This window comes from Kryptolebias marmoratus, linkage group LG24, assembly GCF_001649575.2.
Source record: "Kryptolebias marmoratus isolate JLee-2015 linkage group LG24, ASM164957v2, whole genome shotgun sequence".
In the NCBI taxonomy this organism is placed as follows: Eukaryota; Metazoa; Chordata; class Actinopteri; order Cyprinodontiformes; family Rivulidae; genus Kryptolebias; species Kryptolebias marmoratus.
The window spans coordinates 3,280,062-3,299,376 of NC_051453.1; the positions used below are offsets into that span (position 1 = coordinate 3,280,062).

The window sequence follows — 19,315 nt, forward strand, 5'->3', positions numbered from 1 at the left end:
CGTTTGACTCTCTTTACTCTCTTCAATGTCACATTCTGAAACATTCGACTGTTTTAGGTCTCCTGTTGAGACTCCCTCCCCAGGGTTAGTTTCTTGTGCTCCTTCTCCAGCAGCAGCTTCCGGTTCTCCTTCCCCAGCAGCAGCCGCAGAAGTTCCCTCACCAGCTGCGCCCCCTTTTTCCGGGCAATTACGCACCGAATGTCCCTCCTGGTTACACCCAAAACATTTCATTGTTTCAGTTGTTGCAAAAATAGTGTACTCAAAACCGTCAACTTTAAATTTCATCACTATACTCAGTTCCTCAATATCATGTTTGAGAATCATAAACACTTGTCTCCTAAATGAAACAACGTGTTTCAGCTTTGCTGATTTACATCCCGACGACAGCATTTTCATTGCCGACACGATCTGGCCGTGACGCGACAATTCCTTCAACAAAACTTCATCACTGATGAAAGGTGGCAAATTAGACAGGATGATCTTTTTAGCAGGGTTCATTAACGGGAAAACAGTAATTAGTGTATTTCTCAAAACAATTCCACTCTCGACTACGCTGTTCACCTTACCGATCGAATCCAAAAACATAACCACTGCATTGTTCATCCTGGACGCTGCCTTCACACTTTCGCACCCAACAATTTCCCCAACAGCTAAACTACACTCCTCAACAGAAAACTCCACGCCAACTGGTATTTTAATACCATGCCGACGTGAAAGACTCTTAAAGCCTGCAGCACCATAACTTTTCCCGGCCATTGCACCGAGCTAAAAGCTTGGCGCGGCCAGGAAACCAAAGACACTATTGAAACACCAGTGAAAACAGAACGTGTTAAAGTACGAAACAAGTGAATCACCACTGTAAAAAGTGAAAATCAAAATTTGAAAACCTCACTCGTTCTCCTTCCACTCCACACATGCAGCAGACGCTCACACATGCGCACTCCAGAGAGAGAGAGAGACAGAGGAGGGTAACAGAGTTGGTTTACACAAAAATTTGAAATTGATGACAAAAATTTCTGCCCAGCAGCGACGTTGCGTAATTAAATCAAGATCAAACCGTCTTTCTTTGCTCTACGTTTTGTTTTTATATGGAACAAAAATGTTTTTTCTCTGAGCTTTGAAACGGCACCTGAACTGCAGACAGACCAGGATCCCTGCTGTCTCACACCTATGGGGCTTGGTGGTGACACACTACATGGTTGTCCACCTAATCTTCATCGTTCCTCCACCTCTATCTTTATTTGAAGCTATATTGTAAATTTATTTCATTTTTATTGATCTTTAAAATTAACAGTTTATAGAGGTCATTACTTGACATATAACAGTTTTTTTTAAACCTGCCAGTTTTCTTTTTACAATAAAATACTAAGATTATTTATACTAAATGTTCTTTTTACTTTTGTTTATGACTCATCTAAGGCAGAAATTATTTGCTTGGGTATATTTACTGACAAGTTATTACCTTATTATTGTTGCATTTTTAACAAAAATTAAGCTACAGAAGTATTTTATTATTTTATTATCTGTCTTGTGACCGTAAATCGTGTGCTTCTCTTCTGTTTTTAATTTATGTCATTAGGGTGACAGAGGTCCATCTGGTTCACCTGGACCAAAAGGATTTTCAGGACCACTGGTAGGACTCTTTCAGAAACTCTATTTGTGCTACATGTTTAATAGATTTGTCTCAAATAAAAATATGAGATATATATGTAACAATGTCTTAGTTCTATTTGTATGAAATACTGTTTATTGATACTGTATCAATAACTATTGGTGCTTTTTCTCTTTTTTATTTATCTGATTTATTTCTGCTCAAAGGTTTCATTAAATACTATAAATTCAAACATTAAGAATATCCTGAACTCTATCAGATTGTGCAGTTTGAAAGGGTTTGCTCCTGTAGTTTTCCAGTTATAAAGATATGCAATTTTGAAATGCAGGTATGCACTCAATGTAAACAAAGCACTCGGCTGAATCCACTGAAAACCATGTGGAAGTCACATGACATTAGGCCACAGTAGGATGTGTAGGTAAGCAAATATGGTTGGACAATAGAGTTTTTTTCATACAGTAGGGAGTTCTTGTGCCGCTCAGTACGCTCAGATGTCCGCTCAGTCTGTCTGAATCTGTGAGCTCGGCCTTAACCTTCCCTCCCAGGAGACCACACTCAATTTACCCACCGCGTGAACTGTGCCCCTTCAGGAAATGACTGGCTCGACGCTCTTTAACCTCATGTGGGGCTTTTTATTGAGTGTGAAGGTTCATATGTCGCCATGTCGGAAGCAAGTCAGGAATCAGTAGAAGTCTTTAACGAAGGTCTCACTTCTCCAGAAACACACTGACCTGTCCCTAACCTTTATGAACATATGTCGTTGATAATCATGTCAAAGAATAAAATTTATCTCTTAAGTAAAGTTAAGCTTTGGTTTACTAAAGAAGAATTCATGCTTAATTTACAATAAAAATGCTTCTTTACCTAAATGTGGGATCTGGCCTTTGTGCACAAACAGACAGTTCTTTGCAGAATACACACACATTTTACTGAAGGTTCGATTTGTTTGTTTACATATCTGATGAGATGTGGAGTGGATCCTAATCCTGATTAAATATCTGCAACAAATAAAGACGTATCAACATGATCAACACTCAACACAACAGAAATGAGGATCTGACACTGGATAAACTAAACGGTCCACATTTACTGTTCATTTACTGTGGAGGATAATGACAGAAACAGGGCAGGTGTGACGGTGAACAAACCAGAACTTGGTGTGGATCGACATTAGAGAGCAAGTTTAACAAACGCAAACCTGGGAGGAAACTAAAGAAACAAAACGAGAACACAGAACATGAATTAAAAGCAATAAAACACTCCAAGATCATTTAACAAACCATAACAAAATCCAAAGACCATGACATTTTTAATTATTTCATTTCTTTCTTTTTTTATTACCCACCACATACTGATTTGCTTTTAAAATGACTAGCTTTTCAAACTTTATCTCAATCTTGAATTTGGAGAGATACTAAAGTTATTTTCTCCTGGAAAAGATCAGAATCATTAAAAACTCCTATAATCCACCATTTTCTAAATAAAATGAATAACTAGCAGCTGTTTGGAGTTTTGTTAGAAGTTAGTTAAGTTTTTTGAATTTTTTTTTTGCTTTGTTCACATTTATACATGCTGTTGATTTACTCCATAAGCTTGTTAGTTCTTCAGTTTTTCATGTATAACTTTATACAGATACTAAAGTCTTTAAAATCTGTTACTTCATATGTTACTGATTTTGTCCAAACATTTAGAAAAATAATTAGAATGACTGTTATGTCATTCTCCACAAACTAGTACACATCTTCAGAATAAAATAATAAAATAAATCAAACCATAGTGTTGAATTACAGATTGTTCAAACAAGACTGTGACCCAAGTTGTCCTCAGTGCTACGCTGGTTTTGAACTCATAATGCCTTTTTTATCTTCAAGGGTCCCAAAGGTTATCCAGGTACACCTGGCCCACCAGGGGAACAAGTAAGTAGCTGTTTATGTGCATTAAGAGGAATTTCATGCTGCCAAAATTCCATCAGTGCATGTCTATTTTACAAAGATGGTGAATATTAATGAAACAAAGAAGCTCCACTCTCTCTGCCCAGAGGTTACATCCCAGAAACGCCCTGAACACAGTAGTCAAACTTCCTTAAACATGTATAGGAACATTACATAAGCCCAGTTGTTTTGCATACAGGGGCATGCAGAAGCTTGACAGACTGTCTCACTGTGATCAGGGTGGTAAAACAAGAAAAGATCTTTATCAAGAGCATTAAATTAAAGATAATAGATTCTTTTTCAACACAACAGTGTCATACAGGATTTGATTTGTACAATTTTGAAGGCAGACAAAAAAAAGAAAATGTTGGCACCAAAAGAAACGTTGAGTACTTTGATAAGTTCTACCAAGATGTAAGAACTTGTTTAGCCTTACCCATGACTTGTGCATAGAGATCTCAGGTGATAAAAATGTCATCCTTTGTAAGGACTTTTGTCAAAGCAAGCATTGTCCCAACAATCTGCAGAAATGTGTTTTTTTAGGCATCTACTCAAGCTATGAAACTCGCCATAAGGGCTGTGATATGTGATTGTCATTCATTAAGTCCTAAATCTGAAACCTTCAAAGCTGGAGCTAAATAAAGAAATGCCACACATTTGCTCAAACATGCATTCCACTTTACATTTGCGTGCACACACAAAACTCACACCGGTTGTGTGCATCACAGTGAAGTCAGTCTCAAGTCAGTTCTTCCTTTTATCCCACGTTTAGTGTTTTTTTTTACCTTGATGGAATCACCCTCCAGCTTGTCAACGTGCTAACAGTCCCATTGAAGCTGGTTAAAAAAGAAACAGTGATGTGGTGGATTGCAGGTTAGCTGGAAGCTACAGCTACAGTAAGCAGTCAGGGCTGTCTGGAATGAACAGTGCATGTTTTATTCTTGCAGACAGTGCTGCTAGAAGTCTCCTCTTTCACTTCATCTGTCCACCCAAGCTTTCCATTCACCATTCATTCGCCTTTTCTCTCTTTGCTGCAGGGCATACCAGGACCTCCTGGGGAGGCTGGAGCTACAGGTTACCCTGGCAGGCAGGTGCAGTGAAAAACACAAAAAAATAGTTCCTCCGTTAATCTTTGCTGCTCTGCTGAGAACTTCACAAAGCTCACACCCGCCTGATACTGTCTCCTCTCGTGTTCATTTAGTTTGAACTGAAATGGCCAAAATGTTGTTTTCTTTGTATTTAGAAAAAATAATGCACAAATTAATGAAACCGTCTAGTGTATTTTTTATTAGGCTCCTTAGAGACTGTTACAGTAAGATTTGCCTTCCCATGTAAAAAAAAAAAATCTTTTTAATGAGGTCTTCTTCACCAAAGCCATGCCTTACTTACAGGGATTAGCTGGACCACAAGGCAGACCTGGACCTAAAGGTGTTTGTGTAAGTAAAAGAAGCTCTCTGCTCTCATTCTGTCTCTTTTTCTTAATTAACCACTTCATTTCCTGAAAGGATTAATGCAGTTCCAGCTCTTCAGCTTTACTCCGTTGAGATTGATCAGAATAGGACTTGGGGAATCCTTTGGTGTGACTTTGGGTCGTCGCCTTGGAAAGCTGACTTGTTCTTCTCACTGTGGTCCATTCTTCAGAAAGGAATGCCCCAAACAAGAAAACAGAGGAAAGTGAAGAGGATGGAAGAAAAACAGATTAGGGAAAGTATGAAAGCAGAGAGAAGGAGGGGGGTTAAATGAGCTGGTGAGAGAAGGGACTTTATGTGCAACTGGGAGAAAGAGGATAGCTGGGATTACTGTGTCAGGCTGAGGGCGGCTTGGTGAAATGGAGCCACAAAGACAGAAAGAGCATTGATAAGGTTGAAGTATAGGAGAAAGAGATGTGGTGAGACAGGAGCACACAATGACTTATACATGAAGAAGAAGAACAAAGATAAAAAAAATACTTTGTTTTAAAGCATTTAGTTCACTGTATGTTATTTCTTCTGTGTTATCATTTTGGACTGATTTATTCAGTTTTTAGCAATGTTTGTGTAATTTAACCATCAATATTTGGGGTTGCAAGTCTTTTGCATTGTTATTTTGGGGCAGAAACAAACAAACAAACAAACAAAAAAACCCGATGGAAACCAACTATTTAAAACAAAACTACAGCTGAAGCCAGAGTTTGCATTTCTTATGGTTGTTGTACTTGTCATGGCTCATCAGCAAATACATAAACCTTGTAGCTTTTGTCTAAAAACTTAAATTAATCCACAAGCTTAGACCTGGAATCATGAACACATGACCTGTCTACAAGATCCAGACGAACAGAACTCACAATTTTATATTTATGAGCTGGAGACGATCATAAATATGTCATTAAAAGTATTTACCTTAAATAAAAAGTATTAAGTATTAAAAGTATTTACCTTAAACAAGCAAGGTAAAGGTAAAGGTAAAGGTGCACTGGGACAAAATAATTTATAACAACGTAGACCGATATGAGACATAAGTGTCACAGCTACAAATGTTACAAAATTTGAAATCCCATTGAAAAGAGTCCAATAGGAGTTTACTCCTTCGTTGTGTACGTAATGCTCAAGAACTGTCAGATGGATGTTTTATCCAGACCATCATATTGAAGGTATTTTTGGCCCTAATGTGGTTTAAATAATTAGTTCCAAATGCTCATAAATGCTGCTTTTTGGCAAAGGTAAGAAAAACGTCTACACAGCAGCTGTGCCGCAAAGGTTTTAAGACTATTTAAGTTTTATAAGCTTCAGTTGGAAGTAATGTGAGCGCTGTTACAAGCCAGATTTATTTGATGTTAGGAATAGAAATATTATGCAGATGTATTCCCCAGTTTTAAACTGAATTGTTCTTATTTTCAGGGTTTTATTGGGCCTCCTGGCGTTGCTGGACCACCAGGGCTGGAGGGAGAGAAAGTGAGTGTTGTTTATTGTGTTAATTTCGTCTGACTTGTGTTAATTACTAAAGCAAGTCACAAAGTTGCTTTTTTAATCATTTAAATATCTTCTCATTATTTGAAATACAATATATGCTTTTTATTTAAAATATTTCTGATGATGGAATACCTGTTTTAGTGGCATAATTTAGTCTTTTTTTCAAATTGGGTTGTGGAAAACATATCAGAGCAGTAAAGGGTCTTACCTGCAGGCGGTTATGGAGATCATAAAGAATTAGTGATCAGGAAACAAACGTTACAAAGCTAACTTGTCCATGAGAAGAACAAGATATATATCTATTTAATCAAATATAGTTTATAATAATTTACAGATGAAACAGGTTCTAATCTCCGGTTGTTATATAAAAACTTCAATTACCGGGATTATTCAAACGTATAACATTCAAGCAGGGAGGATTTCCTACATTTTATCAAGATAAATATATATATATGTCAATATGTTCTCAGTATTCACTTTCCTCTTAGGTGAAAGACACCTTATTTCAGCCCAGGAAAACCTTTCAGTCTTCTTTCATGTACATCTCACAGCTGAGTAATCTCTCCACTGTTTTCTCTTCCAGGGCATTCCTGGTCCTGTTGGAAAACCTGGCCCCAAAGGAAGACATGTAATCATAAATCAGTTTTGATTGCTCACCATGATCTATCTCAGAGTGTGTACATCCTCATAAAAGAGAAGAACTTTAAACAGCACAAAAAGCCCCGAAGGGGTCCAAGAAAATGGAGTAGTCCTCTTGAATTAGCTGCAGATTAAATGATGCATAGAGGGAAGGAAAAGGTACATAAATAATACAAAAGATAACAAAACTAATTAATTTGACTTGCAAGATTTGTTTTAGAGTAGTAGTGAAATAAAGCATAATGTTACATAAAGATAGAAATAAATATTTTTAATATTGGGCTTGATATTGCTAAAAAATGATTGTCTTTTTAGAACAACTTAACTTTCTTTCTATGTTTAAATTGACAAGTGGGCACAAACATCTGTTAGATTTTAGGTGTTTAATGAGATGAAATATTTGTCCATTTAAAAAAACATACAGTTTAGTTTTTCAATTATGCTACATTTTTCAATAAATTAACTGTGAGAAATGACATCAGAATTAACTTTTAAAATAAAAACATGAAATTATAACAGAAGACAGATTTGAAATTTACACATTTTTATTTCTTTTCCTTTCCCTTGGCAGATGGGCTACACATTGCAGATTGAAAGTTTAATTAGAAATGTTTTCCTGAGTCTTTTATTAAATTAAATGTGGGTCTGTTTTTCCCACAGGGGGTGGTGGGCGATGTTGGTGAGAGGGGACCCCCTGGTCCAGATGGCAAACAGGTAAGAACTCTTTCCTGCCTCCTGGTAATTACACCAGCGTCCAATATTCCTCTGACTCATCATTTACTACTAACTCCACAAGTTTGGGTTTTCCTGCTTCCTGTTAGTGATAACATCTGCATGTGTATTATTATATTATTCAGTGTTACCAATCAATACTTAATTTTGAAAGGTTTTTGCATATTTTAAGATTTTCTTTCCACACCTAACCCATTAGGTGTTTACTTAGCCATCAATTTTAATGAATCATCTTGTGCTTCAGACATAAAAATACTAAACTTATTTGTCATTCAGGATGTTAAATGTTTAAAATAAAACATAAAAAGATGTCATTGTCCTGTTGTGTGTACTTAAATGTTGCTCCGATGCTTCCCAGGGTCCTGTTGGTGGAACTGGCATTAATGGGTTTCCTGGTCTGAGGGTGAGTCTGAATTTCGTAACCATATTTTATTCATAATGTTACATTTTTAAAGCCTGTGTTGAACAAGATATATGTGTGTGGTCTTGTTTTTTGTGTTGTCATATTATTAAGAAACCTTGACAAGACACCAGCTTATTAGCACCAATTGTACAATAAATACAAAATGAAGTGCAGTAAAAACAGTGGATGGTTAAAACTAGAGCTTTCACGTGGGACATATACTCTACTGAGTGAGCTAAAGGGTCCCCCTACGAGCTTGTGATTGGCTAAAATGATTAAAAACAAACTTTCAACAAAAACTGACTGATTCTAATCAAAAGGCAGTTTTGCAAATTCAAGAAACAGCAAATAAAAGACATTCAGCTCCAGCAGTTTGTGGAACCACCTGCAGTGACCCTCATCAGGGGTTATTACCCCAGTGAGCAAAACATCCACACAGTATAGACTCAGTGGAGAACAAAATCCTTTTTTAAATTATAGAAAGTAATACTGTTTGAGTTCACAGGGGAGTCTTAAACATCCAGATGTTCATGTCAGCAAAACTGATACAGCTGTTTAGAGCACCTTTCATCGTTTGGAGGGTCAGGTTTACCCAGGTTTGGTTCCTCGTGGGATTGGATTTATTAGAGCGTTTCCAAACTCGCTGAGAGAGACAAAAAAAGACATGAAAGGATGGCAGAAAGTTTTATATTCACTGCAGCATGGCAGTTGTAATGCTTATTACACATAATATAGGAAAATTGCGATTACAACACCTTTGAAGTGCAGCCATGTCAGCTCTTTTGTCATAAATGTATTGATTGTTTTCATTCGGTGAGTCATGCTGCAGTTTTATCTGATGTGTTAGGTCAGACCCAGCGCACCACAGATGTGCTTGTTGTCTATGGTCTGTAAAGAACAGGATGTATCACAGATGTGAACACATAAAAGGGCTACATCACCCACATATACACACAGCAGACGTTTTGTCCTCGTTTTATTCACATTTTGACTCTTTAACAATACATAGAGCACAATGTAATTTAACATTAAAAATCTCCCCAGTGGAAATGACTTCATGTTTTTCTTTGATTCAAATCAGTTGGTAACTTTTATGTGTATAAAAGGGATGTGTTAATGTCTTAAGGGGTGTTTTGGAGGTGCTGCATGTTGCATAGACACATATAACACTCAGTTCTTATCCCGAGCCACTAACACCCAGACTGGCAGTTCACCCTGGAGCACATAGAAAACTGAGCTCAGACTAGCACTCAGTAAATGGATAAACAGAAAATAATTTAACTGGCAAGACTTATTTTTGTCTTGTTTGTTGGTTGGCCCTTACATAGTTGGGAAGAACTTGGGTTTTAGGCACAGTTTCATTTGGAAACACAGGGTCATAGATACAAATTCTGAGTAATGGACCAACCAAGAGTCAATGCAACAATTACAGTCAGGTTGCATATTGGCTGCATAAATCATGGACTTCCCTGCTGCTCTGTTAGTCTGTATACCAATCCTTCCATTAATCTGTGGACTAAAGTTGGGAGGTTTTGCTTAAAATACTGGAGAAGGTTTTCTGATTGTGTTTGTCCCAAGTTATTCTGGATATGTCAGTCAAAAATGATCACAAACTTGGAGGAGCTCATTTGTTTCTCCCATTACTTTACGAGTTGCAGGCTTGTTGTGAACTGTGCAGTCGGTGTTGAACATGAATGAGAGATGAGGCAGTGAGATGACCCGGCACCTTTCAGTAAAGTACTGGACATGTGACCTCAGGCTGCAAATTCAGACCAATCCATCAAGAAGTGAGAGGCATAGGAGATAGTGAGTGACTGATTTGTTTAACTGAAAAAAGAAGAATGCACTGCCAAGCTCAGCAACACAGAACAACAACAACAACAAAAACTGTAAAATAACTTTTGTGAGAAAAATATTTGCAAAGCATCCAATCAAACCATCATTACAAGTTGCATCATTACATCATAATGTATAAAAATAGAAGTGGTAAATTAGAACTTGCTAAAATATACTTTAGAAAAATTGGTTTTCCCTTGTTGAGGAGAAAATAAAACTTTAAAGTGTCTGAAAAACAACAACACAAGAACGATAATCATTGGGCTCCAGACTTAAGACAGCCACTGTCTGCAAAGTATTCCTAAAAAAGTACGATTAAAAAAATCGGTATGTGATGTGTAGTTTGCAATTTGAGAACTTGAAACATAACAGTGTGAATGAAATGAGTAATAAAAGTTCCTGTAACGCTTCAGTTTCTTTTTCAGTTTCTTTATTTTTATTATTAATCCTTTTATTATGAATACCTGAACTGTTCTCTGTGATTGATTCACATGTCCTAAAATACGCCCCCTCCCTCCTCCACACACACATCTTTGTCACAATGTCATCAATAATGTTAACAACTGTTGCAGGCCTGTCCATTATCCCGTCTGGCTGCTTGATATATTTTGGTTCAGCAACATTTTCACCCTTTCCTGTCCTATAGTGTAGATGTTGCCTCTCAGGTGTGAACATGGCAACACACAGAGACATCCAAAACAACTAAATACACTTTTAACTCGTCTCAGTTCTGTTGAAAGGCTGTGACAAAAAGGAATGTTCTGCGCAGGGAAAAAAGTACAAGTGTTCATGTTAAAATACCTCCACAAAGTATCAGAAATATCTCGAGTCAGAAGTCCTATGCTATGTAAAGCTATAGCCCTGGGCCAGTATCAGAAGTATGTGCGTTTGGCTCTTTGAGTGTTGGAAACACAAATTCCATTGTGTTCTTCTCCCAACAGGGGGACCCGGGCCCAGAGGGACCACGAGGACTGCCTGGTATGCCGGGACCTCAGGTAGGTATTGGCTGCTGTAGATGCTCCAAAATCTAGGCAAATGCTGTGTACTGAAAAATGAAACATTAGTTTGTGACTTAAATGTGAAAAAAGTGTTAAAAGGAAACAATTAAACATGTAAACTTGAAATCTGTTATTACATTTATGTCCCCCCTTCTGTTTTCAACTTTCTCCCCAACCTTCTTCTTGGTTCTGCAGGGCCCAGCAGGACACGGCGGTCTGCCTGGATTGAAAGGTGATAAGGTGATCTAAATATTTATATTATTGCAGTGTATATGTGTGTTATGTGTCACTGATGCAGTTCGTGTAATTACACTGGATGTAATTACAAGAAACCTTGTTGACATTTTGATACACAGCACACAACTTTTACAACAGTTTGGAAGCAGAGGGCAGAATTTCTTTGTAGAAATTAATGAGTGGACCAGCATCCCAAAAACAAGTCTCAAAGTGAATTATTTCCTTTAGGTTACAACATTTAAAATGAAAGCAAAATGAAAATATTTGGGCTTTTGCGTTTGCTCATTTATGGGCTTTGTATTTAAGCAACCAGCCCCAATTGATTTATGTGACTGTTCTTTTAAATTTATATGGAGAATATTTATTCATTTCTTGGAGCATGATTCTAGACAGAATACTAATTTTATATTTTTGCTAATCCATCCACCTTTAAAGAGTTTTCAGAAATGTGTACACGTATTGTACATGTATTATACAGTTTACATTCCATGCTGGAGTTGTGTTTATCTTTGGTCTGTTGGCGTATTATAATCATATTGGCAGTCTTTTGTTATATCTTTGTGTGATATTATAAAATCTAGGGTGAAGTGGGACAAAGGGGCGATCCAGGGGAGATGGGATATCAAGGGGACAAGGTGAGTCTCCTGTTGCCCAATCACGATGCTTCCAAAGTTGATTCTGTTGGTTTTGTTTATCTTTCTTTTTTGTAAAAGTGAGTTTTCTTTTCTTGCACTCATAAAACTCCTGTAACTTTTTGTTCAATGAGCAATAAATAAATCCAAACAAGTTCAGAGATGCCATGTGTGTTCAAATAAAGTCAGATGTTCATTCATTAATCATATGAGGTCATCAGATAATTCACATCCTGACTTGTACTCTCTTATAGAGTAATAAACTCAGATGAAGCATGTGGAAAATGAATGTATAAGCATTGTGTCTATAACTTTCAGGGTCCTGTTGGTGCACCTGGTCCTGCCGGGCCCAGAGGGAAACCAGGACCTCCGGTATGCTTGAGTGTGCAAGTTTATATGTGGTGAATATAGTTCATGCAAATGATAAACTGAGCTGAGTTTGTTCAGCTTGTATTGACAGATGGCTACGTGTGTTTCTGTTTTTTTGTTTGCATTTAGTCTAAACAAACTACAATTCTGTTCATAAACATACTGCATGAATAATAAGATATGTGAGTGACTTCAGGCTCCGTCATACTTCATGAGATGTCACAAACTCGTCTCTCGTCACGCGTTGGTGCGATGAAAATTGCATCATTTTGTTCTTGTAGCAGCTTTGTCCGCCGCTTCTCGACACAAGATTCTGACCGAACTTATTCTCACCAGGGTTTGCGCCAAGTGTCGTGTGATTGGTTAGAAGTTGTTGTGGGCGTGTTTCTGTGGAAAAGTCGCTGAGCTTTAATGGAGTCATTTTGCTTCTTCTGCTCCGCTGAGAAGCAGCTGACCGAGGCTGTCGTCTTTACGACTGTTCCAGCTAAACTATGACTTTAAAAAGACAGCAGAGACACAAGGGGCTCTTTGTGACTGTGGTGGCCGGGAGGAAGTGCGCCTCATTCACTCGTTATTGTCTCCTCGTGGATGATGAAAAGTGTGTTCAGAAACAAACGTCTCACAACGCGTGACTGCAAACGGACTTCTTGACTTCTTCTGGGGTGTGCTGGAGCCTTTAAGCATCTGTGTTGAAGAACCAATGTAAAAACCTCACCAGGATGATGAACTGCACATTTATAGAGTTCAGTTCTGTCTGTTCTGTTGGAAGGACAAGTGACAGATGTGTTAAAAAGAGACATTTTTCTGTATGTCTCTGGATTTCCCTTCAGAAAACCACTGACTGTTAAATATAAGCTGAAGTGAAACGAACACTGTGTAGAGTCCAGTTCGATCACTGACAGATATAAACTTAGCCTTGATCCTGGATTGTATAAAAACAGTATATGAAACGTTCTGTTTTGAATGTTCAGTTTAGCTGTTTGAGTCTACCCTGTAATGTAATGTAATGTTTTATTCAGTAGAATCACAGCTTTTCAAGATACGCTTCATGATAAACATTTATAAATACGAGGAACGATCATAGTTTTGTTATGAGGTACTGGATTTGTTTGAGAAATGTTAGACAAAATATACTAAAGTAGTTAAAAGTGAAACATTTTAACCTGGTTTATCATTGTACCGTTTAGGGTAGAACTGGAGAAGTTGGAGCAAGTGGACCACCTGGGCCTCCAGGACCAGAGGTAGGACATACAAGTGTTTTTTTGTCAGCCATTTTAAAAATGTGTTTTTAGTGTTCACTGTTTGTACTGCCTTTAAACGAAGCACCTTCAACTTGGCCCCTGTTTCACGGAGATCATATGATAATCTGCACAATCTGTATGCAGAAAATGTTACAGAAATCAATTCATCTCAATCAAACTCTGAATCTGTTTGAATCACTGCTTTATTAATGTAATTTGTACAGTTCAAATGACAAAATTATCCATGACGTACTTCAAGACAAAGTAAAATGCAAAAAATAAATATGAATAAATACAGAGCGTGCATTTTATCCTAAAGCAGCCTCCTGCCCTGGGACAGAGTATTGTATGAGGTTGTTGTGGGTAAAAACGATTGTCTGTAGTGATTTGAGCTGCATCAAAATTTGGATAACTGACTGAAATGCTGGAGTTGAGGTTGCTGAGGTAAAGAACTCTGCAGCAGCTCAAAGGGTGAATAAGATTCATTCTGAGAAATTCAGTCCTGCATACCTTTGCTTGAAGTTGGAGTCAGTGGCATTAGATTGGCAGACTGAGGTGGTGGTCCCGCTGCTCTGGGAGCTACCATGAGGGTGTTTCACCTGCAGGGGGTCACATGTTTCACACTCACCACGAGCTAGAAGGGAGAGTGTGTCTGAAAATTCAAATTCTGATTGAAGCAGAGGAATATGGTTTTCATCCTGGTCAGGTCTCTACCCTGACAATCATAGGTTAGGGTTCTTGGGAGTTTGTCCTTGTGGTGTCATGTCGTGGGTACTTCAGAACTATGAGGTTCTGAACCTCTTGCTCATAGGTATTCAGTCTTTGTACAACCAAAGTAACAACAACTTGGTTCACATTACTGTTAAAAAGTCAGATTTGTTTTCTCTAAGTTATGAACTAAGCTAGGGTTTCCATTTGTCAGTGATTCTGTTCATAAACTTTACAGACAGAATTTCTTGGTGCACCTAGATAAGCATCTTTATGATGATGTGATGAGCACCTCCAAGTGTAAGGCCATGTTCCTCAACAAGAAAATGGTGGATTGCCACCTGTGGGTGGGAATGGGCTACTGCACCGTGTGGAGTTGTTGAGGTATTTTGGGGTCCTGTTCATGAGCGGGGATAGAAGGGGATGGAGATTCACAGACAGCTTGAGATATTGTCTGCAGTTCAGTGGTTCCCAAACTTTTCAGCTTGTGACCCACAAAATAGCAGTGGCACAGACTGATTATCCCAAATTAAGTTGATTGAAGTGTACAAACCTCGACTGGATTTCTTTTTCAACAACAACAACAAAAAAAGACAGTCTGCACTCTGGACCATAATGTTTCCTAATGGAGCAAACAGGTAGACCCTGGCAAGGTAATTTATTTTTTTCCATTTAAAGGAGAGATTGAGTCATGACAACATGCTTGAGGGTTTTTGGCCCTAATCAGTTCTGTAGCAATTCATCTCTTTCCTTTCTAAAAGCCTGCCTACTGTTAAGACTGATTCTTTTTTTTAGCAGCTTTCCCAGATTTTAAGGAGGTGCTGCTGCAGCACATCAGTACATACATGGGCTTATTTTAAATCTGCTTTTCAAACCATTATGTATGCTATCCTGTGTCAAAATACAGCTAACACAGTAGTAATATTTAATAACAATGTCCCTTTTCTCTAATTTTGCAAGGGGTTTCCTGGGGACATCGGAGCACCAGGGCCCAACGGCCCACCTGGACCAAAGGTAGCAACTTTTTCCCTGACCATCCACAAACACAGGCATTTAGTTCATTCTAATGAATTTAGCATTTGGCTGTGTTTCAGGGCATGCAGGGTGCAAGAGGGCCCCAAGGTCCTCCAGGGCCTAAAGGACCACAGGTGAGATAATTTAACACCCAGACTGTTTCATTTATGTCATTTTCTGTACAGTACTTCCTGGTTCTTGTTAGGCTGCTGCAGAGACATGGAAAATGTGGCTCATGGAGGGATTTCTGTGAACATTAGACTAAGGCAGGACTGATTAATGTGATGCTTATTTAAGAACTAGTCATATCTTAAACAGTTGCATCTTAGATTTGACTGGACCTTTTTTTTTTCCTTTCACCTTGAGGCATGTTCCACCAGGTGATGTTATGATTTAACATCAGATTCTCATAAAAACATGGGCAGTTTTTTTCAGCCCTGGAAAAAAGAACAGAAGCCTTTGGAAGATGTACAACACACACAACTTTTTGTGTTCTCATAAACTCTTCAGCATTGACTTGCAGGGTTGCAGAAATAGCTGATGTACTCTATACTCCCACATCTTGGTCAGAAATCAGGCAAAGTAGCATAAAAATACAGTTCATAAAGATCAGTTTATATGGTGCCAATTCAGCTCATTATTAAATCATCAGATCACAATGAAATAAAAATCTCAGGACAAGAAAACTAAACAGACTAATTACAACTGAAATGTGTCTTATTTCACTTTAGTTTCAGTCCATTTCAAATCAATACGGTACAATGCTCTTTGATTTTACGCTACGGTATTTTTTGGTTGTTGTTGTTTTGCTTGGCTTTATTTATAGTTTATTTCTGTCAGTTTGACTTTATTTGATAGTTAGGAAAACCAAACACATGTGGCTTGTGAAAAAAGTGACATTTTGGTCAGGAAGTATGTGGTTAAACATTGTTCCCAGATGTATCAGACCCTTTTACTTTTAACATTACTCATGTTTTTTTCTACTTATAGATACATCTACAGTATAAACAACAACTTTGCTTTGCCTAAGTTGTCATTAGTACTTATCTCCTAAGGATTTTCAGCTTATTTTGTCACTGTAGACAGGAAGTTGTGTACATATCAATTAAATAGACATGTCTGGGAACACAGTGTACTCATTTGACAGAAGGTATACTGTGTGTTTAACTAAATACAATGAGATTGTGTATGTTTTTGCTTGTGAACATGTTTGTTTATCCAGTTGTGTCATGCTTCTGCAGGGTGATGAAGGACCACTCGGCCCACCTGGCAGCATTGGCCCTACTGTAAGAACATCCATCTTCACCTGAATACACACAAACATGCACCTTTTATTGCAGGTGTAACAGTCACTTGTAGTAAAGCAGCTGATGTGAGTAAAAAGGCAAATATCTCACCAACTTTTGATGACTTTTTTTGTAGGGAAGACCTGGAAGGAAAGGTCACCAAGGTGAACCTGGCCCCGAGGGTTTAACAGTGAGTTTGATTTCATACTGATTTTAATTTGATCTTCTCATTCATTTCCATTCACTTTGTCTGAGACTTATATTTTAAATAATAAATTCTGTTTTATTTGATTGAATAAGTCTGCTAAAAAAATCATTTTTGATTCCAAAACAGTTGGATGTACCTGCTACACTTGAATTGCACTTCGATAGCACTTCTCCAACAATAATTACAAGTGAGGAAATGACAGAACCAATAAGCGCATTGAGGCCAGTGGGGCTGTTCAGTGTCTGGCCTAAGAACACTGACATGCTGGGGGGGATGAAACCACAATTTTCCAACAAGACAACAACCAGTGTCCCACAGCACCACAGCAGCTGCACAACCAGCTGTGAAGATTTACTTAACTGAATTCATGTGAATGATGTATTTCTTTGTTATGCCCTTGCTGTTATTTTTGTGCCTGTTCTCTGTAGGTTAATCAGTAGCAGGGCTGTAATTGGCTTTTGAACTCACTCACAAGTGCAATTCTATTACCGTATTATCAAACATTCTCAGTATTTTCTGATTTCTAAACAATGGATTTGTGGTTTACTCGTAGAACTTGTGTTTCAAGATTTGTATCCCGTTAAAACCCTAGACAGTGTTTTAAAGATGGCCTTAATTATGGGAGAAAATGATTTCCTTCTTGCCTTCATGTTGCAGCACATCATGGAACACCAAATTATTCACAGCCCCATGTAGTCTGTGTGTGTGTGTGTGTGTGTGTGTGTGTGTGTGTTCCTTTTAACACTTTTAATTTCCTGTGAGCAGAATGATTGTGGAAACCTCTTTATTTACAGAAGCTAACCATTACATTGCTTTGATGTTTACTGCTTGCAGGGGGAGAAAGGGGACACGGGAAATCTTGGAAAAATCGGCCCTCAGGTAGGTCCCTTCATTTCTGCTGACATTCACAGAATTTTCATCTGCATTTGAAACTTTTCTTTAAAGTCTCTGTGAGAGCAACAGTGTGGAGTCTTAGCTGTTTCTAAATCGTTTCTATTCCTCTATATTTCATTGTCTGCCTGTAATTAGGTAGAGCAACTGTGAAGAAAGTTTCAGGGAACTTTCTGATGTCTTGCTGCTTTGCTGACCCACTTTCATTTCCAAGAGAAACTCGGATCAGAGACCTGCCAGGCCACACATTTGTTTATGACTTTTAATCTTTAAACATACGTTTGACATTTGTTGTTGCAAAGATTTATATTTATAATCCATGCCATCAAATTATAACAGCATACTGTAAGAACAATTTATCTGAAAAGATCAAATTCCTTGTCCATCATTTGGCGAGTATTCAAAAACTCCTGGATTGTATTTTTGCTTTTTTTAAGCCTTTTTTGTCTGTAATGCTTTAATAATTCCAGCACAAAAACAGCTCCCTGTTCCTTTTGTAAACTCATCAGGACTCTAAGTGCTCTGAACACTGGAAGTAGGCCGGGCCCTCTAAGAGGCCCCTAAATGTTAATATTTGCATTCTGTGCATAGAAGAGACAACCAATTGGACCATGTTAAACTGTGTTGTTGCAGTGCACATCTGAGAGGCATTAGGCAGTCACTCAGTAGAAGAGCCTTTGAAGCCAAACAGGAACCATGGAGCTATGCAGTAGGAAAAAGAAAACCTCTTAAACATATAGAGGCTCTAATAAATGCAATTGCATCACTTTACAGATAAATAAAATGCAAAAGAATCTGAGAAAGGGCAGATGCATTGAAGTTTTATTCCACCTGTCTTCACTAAGTGCCCCTGCGTCACTGCAAAGCCTCCAATAAACTGTTTCAAGTGAAAATTTACTGGAGGTTTTAGGAGCTTAGAGCAATTTTAGGTCATTTAGAGTTGCTGCTCAAAGTTCTATGTCACCCTTAAGCCCACGACATATAAAAAAATCATCAGACAACATTTACTAAAGTTACCTGCATGTCGGCTTTGAAACGCTTGTATTCTTGGATTTTTATGTTGTTGACTGTAAGTTTAACCCTTATTATCAGAGCTGCAGTAATCCAGGGTGGACTGTCTGAGAAATCCAATCACCTTCAAATGAATCCAGTTAAAGCTTCATGTCAAGACCCGGTCACACAAAAAGCCCTGTAAAACATGTCTTTTAGTTATACAATTCAGGTTATCACGTTGTCCTACTTAGTATCCTAATAAAGCAATCTGAGGTCAGTTTAGTGCTTCGTTTCCATGACTTCACTGTCAACCATTTCTCAGTTTGAGTTCAGATGGATAATAACCTCACAGGATAGAACAGATTTTTTCAGGCTGGCTTCTGTGCAAAACTTATGAGTAGACAATGTCTTACCTGCAGTAAATGGTGGTCAGGACAATCTCAGTATGGAGAATCAGGGAGAAACTCTCAGACTAACGCTAATGGCTAGTCAGACTGGGCTCTTTTAACGCAATGTCATTTATGTCATTAATGTGGTATAAAAATCCATAATGCAAAGTTTGTGTGAACCACTGTAAAACTTTTGACGCTTAAGTTGTTTAAGATGGCAGAAAACTGCTCTGGAATCAGCTCAAATA

General features: G+C 38.0%; 1 protein-coding gene across 1 annotated transcript in view; it reads left to right on the forward strand.

Annotated features, from left to right (window-relative positions):
* LOC108238446 (collagen alpha-1(XXIV) chain) overlaps positions 1–19,315 on the forward strand; it is an 80,797-nt gene that overhangs the window by 35,968 nt on the left and 25,514 nt on the right. The window contains exons 7-24 of the mRNA XM_017420556.3: positions 1,580–1,633; positions 3,484–3,528; positions 4,581–4,634; positions 4,935–4,979; positions 6,420–6,473; positions 7,075–7,119; positions 7,791–7,844; positions 8,221–8,265; positions 11,043–11,096; positions 11,295–11,339; positions 11,918–11,971; positions 12,287–12,340; positions 13,525–13,578; positions 15,247–15,300; positions 15,381–15,434; positions 16,542–16,586; positions 16,723–16,776; positions 17,629–17,673. Coding sequence (XP_017276045.1) covers positions 1,580–1,633; positions 3,484–3,528; positions 4,581–4,634; positions 4,935–4,979; positions 6,420–6,473; positions 7,075–7,119; positions 7,791–7,844; positions 8,221–8,265; positions 11,043–11,096; positions 11,295–11,339; positions 11,918–11,971; positions 12,287–12,340; positions 13,525–13,578; positions 15,247–15,300; positions 15,381–15,434; positions 16,542–16,586; positions 16,723–16,776; positions 17,629–17,673 — 909 coding nt within the window. The remainder of the gene's footprint in view (positions 1–1,579; positions 1,634–3,483; positions 3,529–4,580; positions 4,635–4,934; positions 4,980–6,419; positions 6,474–7,074; positions 7,120–7,790; positions 7,845–8,220; positions 8,266–11,042; positions 11,097–11,294; positions 11,340–11,917; positions 11,972–12,286; positions 12,341–13,524; positions 13,579–15,246; positions 15,301–15,380; positions 15,435–16,541; positions 16,587–16,722; positions 16,777–17,628; positions 17,674–19,315) is intronic.